This window comes from Penaeus vannamei, chromosome 42 (assembly GCF_042767895.1).
Source record: "Penaeus vannamei isolate JL-2024 chromosome 42, ASM4276789v1, whole genome shotgun sequence".
In the NCBI taxonomy this organism is placed as follows: Eukaryota; Metazoa; Arthropoda; class Malacostraca; order Decapoda; family Penaeidae; genus Penaeus; species Penaeus vannamei.
The window spans coordinates 15433847-15438846 of record NC_091590.1 but is presented as its reverse complement, the minus strand read 5'-3'; the positions used below and the strand labels follow the sequence as shown (position 1 = coordinate 15438846).

The 5000-nt window shown below is 34.4% G+C and overlaps 1 protein-coding gene across 2 annotated transcripts in view; it reads right to left on the bottom strand.

Moving 5' to 3' along the window:
- Positions 1-5000, bottom strand: part of QIL1 (MICOS complex subunit MIC13 homolog QIL1) — a 20773-nt gene that overhangs the window by 1877 nt on the left and 13896 nt on the right. The window contains exon 1 of one of the 2 annotated variants that reach the window (XM_070118369.1): positions 4653-4883. The exons of the other annotated variant lie outside the window; for it this stretch is intronic. Within the exon in view, the coding sequence (XP_069974470.1) occupies positions 4653-4868 (216 nt within the window). The 5' untranslated portion in view covers positions 4869-4883. Of the gene's footprint in view, positions 1-4652; positions 4884-5000 lie in introns of those variants that run through there. 2 annotated transcript variants of the gene reach the window in all.

Genomic DNA, 5000 nt, shown 5'->3' with positions numbered 1-5000 from the left:
GTAAGTATGGAATCCACTATAGGAAACATGTCTGTATCATTTGTTTTATCATAAATGATACTAACATTAACCTACTAACAACAGGAATCCATCTATATGTGCACTGTTTTCTGTGATTTTGTTTTGCTAATTTGCTTTACACATAGAAGGCTTCAAACAACTCCAGTCACCAAGGAGCCAATTACTAGGCCTACTACATCCAATCTATTTGCCCCTATTCTTTGATTTTTTGTTGCAGCTAGACTCCCTGGTGACTTACAAAACTACAATAGTGTAAACAAAATTAACTGAACAGTTTAGTTTTGGTATCAGCACCAATGGGTCAACAACTGATTTTTATAATCTTTTCTGAAATTATTTTGAGTTGTTGTGCTTGACTGTCTCATATAATTTGGATGTCACCTAGTAATCTCAGCTCCACCAAATTGTTCTCAACAAGAAGTTGGATTGAATTTCATCTCTCTCTCAAAACAATAAACATTAGGTACCTATGGATATAAACTAATACACAGATTATACATATTCACATATCATACCACTGATATACCAAGTCATAAGCTTATCAGAATCCTACTTTATGAATACGATGAACTCCTTATACAAGTTTTAATAGCTTTACAGAGACATTCCTTATTAAAGTTTCAGTGGACATAAACTAATACACAGATTATATATATTCATATAATCCACTAAAATACCAAGTCATAAGCTTATGACAATCCTAGATTATTAGTATGAAGAATTCCTTATAGATACAGTGAACCCTCGTTTTCGCGGGGGTTACATTCCAAAAAAAGAACCCATGATAGGCGAAATCTGTGAAGTAGTAACCTTTATTTTTTTTATAATTATTATACAATGAAATACTCTACAATACATTGAAACCAAAGAACAAAACTTTCTTACAGGCCCAAGCACTTATTTAACATATAAAAGTATTGTATAAACATTTTTTAGATATAACTATTGTACTGTAAAATAATAATTTTAATCATCAATACGAACTGATGGCTTCTTGGATTTTAGAGAAAATTTGCAAACTTAAATTTGGTAAGTTGTTTTACATACATGTACATATTAAACCGTAACATTATTGACACACAGGTAGAGAAGAAGCAGAGAGACTGATTAGCCAATCAGAATGTAGAACACAATGCACAATACAAATCCATGAAGCAGCGAGAACGTGAAAAGTGAACCGCGTTATAGCGAGGGTTCACTTTATTTCAATTGCCTTACAAAGTGACAGAGTAACCTTAGCGCCATACATTTCAGGTCTGATAACTCTGTTTAGTCTGCATCGCTCAGATGAGACCCTACCGCTGAAAAAGCCTGGCGTTTGTCATTTTTTAGTTACATCATTGTACTGAACATTTTGCATGTTGTTTCAGTTAATTATGCAATGAACTGATCTAGCTTTGCTTAGGGTGGAGTCACTTTGGGATGTATGTTGCAGGCCACCACCACTGAAAATGTCTGGTATTGGTATTTTCTAATAGTGCTGGCATCACAGCATCATTTGAAGTTGGTGTAAGCTATAACCCCATGAGGTGATCTATCTTGACTTTTATGTTCTAGACTTCGGGCTCTGCCAAGGGTACCCTACTAATGAGAACATCTGTCATTTGTCATTTCTAATACAATACGTCATACTTGACACATTTTGCCATGACTTGGCTTGTTAGCTGATGAACCTAATGGAACTCAGTTTTTCTGTACTTTTTCATGACTCTGTAAACCACATACCACCAATGTCTGACTGGCAGATGTCCATTTCTCTATCTGTCTAAGTAAGTAATGTAGTAAGTAGTGTAGGTTCCTAATTTTGTTACCTTCCCAGTTACCCTGACCCCTGCGGGCTCCCAGTCTAATATGCTGAAAACAGCATTTTGATCACAACTTAACCCATTACCGCCGGTATATTTTGAAGCCGAAAATAAAAGATTCTGGGCAGCTAAAAAATCAGTGCGGGGGGCTGGCCCGGACTCTGCCTGCGCACTGTGGCCTGCTGCTGCATTGGAGCACAAGCCTCAATACAGCGTCACACAGGCGGGACAGCCAGCAATTTTTTTTCTGGGTGTCTCATACGTGGGACACCTGTAGTTATTTGGTTAACACATGTGTTTCATCCATATTGCCACAAATAAATAAAAAGATTTTCTAATGCTTTTCATCAATGTCCCATTTATGCTTACAAAATCTACAATTTGTGATGTACAGTTGCGGAATCATATTTCAGTGCGCTAACTGGGCCCCACTTTTGTACACCTGGCAACCACTTCAATGAAAACAGAGCAAATATAATTTTTATGAATAAGGTGAGAATCACAGGTTGTTTGTAACAAGAGTAATTGGTTGAATATAAATAATCAATAAGTGTACTAACACCTATTTTTGGAAACTACGGAAGTTGTTTGATCTTTCACTTTCTTCAAATAAGTGATAGCAAAGCATGCAGTAGTTATTATCATTGACTTTGTACTGGGATATCTTTTTAATGTGATTTCCTAGAATTGTTTGTTTATCAAAAGGGCAACACCTATGGAGGTGAGGCAGCATTTCCCCCTTCTTTCAACACAAGTATCAATTATTGCTGAATATTTTATTGTAACATGAAAATGCTTCATGCTTTAAACATCTGTGAATGGCAGCTAAATCAATTTCGTGTTTGTTTGTAATCGCAGCAGTAGTGGTTGTTAATCAAACTAATAAAATTAGTTTTTTTTTTCTTCTCGCCAGAACTTCATTCAAATTTTGATATAGATATATGTTTATTCATAACAGTACTCTTTACTTCATGTTTCATGGTCTGATTCTCAAACTTTATTTACTTCTTAGATATGTTAACAAAACATCTATGAACTGGCAAGGAGAGATCACATGACCTGTAATAGAGGGTGGATCCTCCTGTGTGGTGTTGGTTAACAGGGGTAATTCAATTTAGACAAATATTGTTAAAATGCCTTGGGATTTTCTCAGAAACAATCATGTTAAAACTGGATAACTGCTTATACACCCACCTAGGGCAGTTCCTTGACCAAAACCACCTGGAGATCCTTCCATGATCAAGCAAGGCATGTGGTTCAATCTCAGTAAAAATTTTTGAGGGAAATGGCTGATGAAAAACCTCCCAACAGCTAATAATTCATGCTAATGGTGAAAGATAAGTGTCGCAGAGGAAAACAGGACTTCACGTATATACATTCCGTCTGTTCTGGTAATTAGACAAGGTTTTGAATAACAATAGATTGTTCTTGTTATCAGTATGACTACTCCAGTATTTTTCTTCCTTTACTGCAATTGTCTTCAACTAAATATGTGTATATTACCATTAAAAAAAAATATATATATATAAAAAAATACCAATGCATGACTAACACATATTGACAGGCTTTGGTATTTTGCTTCAGAAGGGGGTCAAAATGTACACAAAATGTAAAAACAATTATTTTTTATAAAATGTTTAACAACTTCAGGTTCTCCATACCCACGCATACACACACATAGACGAGGCATCCTTAGTAGCCCAATTTGAAAGTCACTTTAATAGTTCATAAACATATGAAGATAATATACAAAAACTTCAATTTGGTGATAAGTGACAAGTATGCCAATTATATCTATACCTATGCATATATTGTAAGCAGATGTGCATTAACACACACAAGGAAGATAAACATTAAATAAATGACAAATAAAAGAGAGTGAGATGAACTGTTAATTTCCTCAGAATGGATAGGATTTTTTTTTCAAAATATCAGATATTATACAGCCTATAAATATATTGAGCCAGTTCTTAGAACTTTTTCCTTTACCTTTGAAAGACCTTTTGTAATAGTGCATGCCTATCAAAATGTATAAGTGTCTACTGTAAATTTATATATAGCATTGCTGCACATTTATAATGCTATGATTTGTTATGATTTACATAAACTTGTAACAAGAAAATGATTTTGAAAACTTGCCTCCACTAGCAAGCTACATAAGCACAGAAGCATTCCTTTGTCTATGAACAGCCCTTTAGTGCAAATACCGTAGCATCTGTAACTGCTATGAGCACTACAGTTTGGGGAGGTGGGTATCACTCATAGTGAGGAGGTATTTGTTTGCAGAGTGATAATGGTGGTAAAATCAAATATGCTAGTTATCAATGTAATGAAGCTACATTAATTGTCATGCTCAGAAAAACTTAAATAAAACTTAAATATTCATAAAACTTGTGTAATTCTCAGTCTGGCAAATGACTGCTTCATTTTCATATATTATGACATTTTGAAATGTGGACCCCTGCCCCCTCCCACAATATATATAACTATATATGTAGGCAAATATAAATACATAAAAACTAAATAAATAAACATCTATATCTACTGTATGTATTTAATCTAATACATAGTCAACAGAGTTAGAATAAAGTCAGTTATTTGCTTTCCGATCTATTTTATTTCATGTTCTAAGGGACTTTTAATAACGAATTTTAAAAATCATGTTTCCTTGTTTAACTGCTGTACGTACTTGTATAAAATTCAATTTTTTATATGTACTGCACAAATATAAAATGATATCCAATGTTTCATGCTTCCAGATATGAAGAATTAAAAATCTACTAATACACTCTTTTATACAAATCTACTTACAACACTTAAACTCACCTTTTCGGACACATTTTTCGTCCCAGGCATAATATCGTACAATCTGTCATAAGCTGCAGCAGCTTGTCTACTGCTGCCCCATATGCCCTGGTCTACTGTGGCATATACTACTCCAACGCCGAGTCCAACCTTGGTACCGAACCTGTAAAGAGCAAAACAAGTAAGTTTCATTCTTGAACTCTTTGTATAACCTTTTAATGAATTTATTTTCCCCATGTCTTTTTTCTTGAAATTTAAACTATTGAAAAAAGGGGAAACTCTCAGCCTAGCCATTCTACAAGGTGAACAAAGTGAAGCTACATAGTCTACATAATCTCCCAAAAGAGAGTTTCCATAAAATGGAAAACC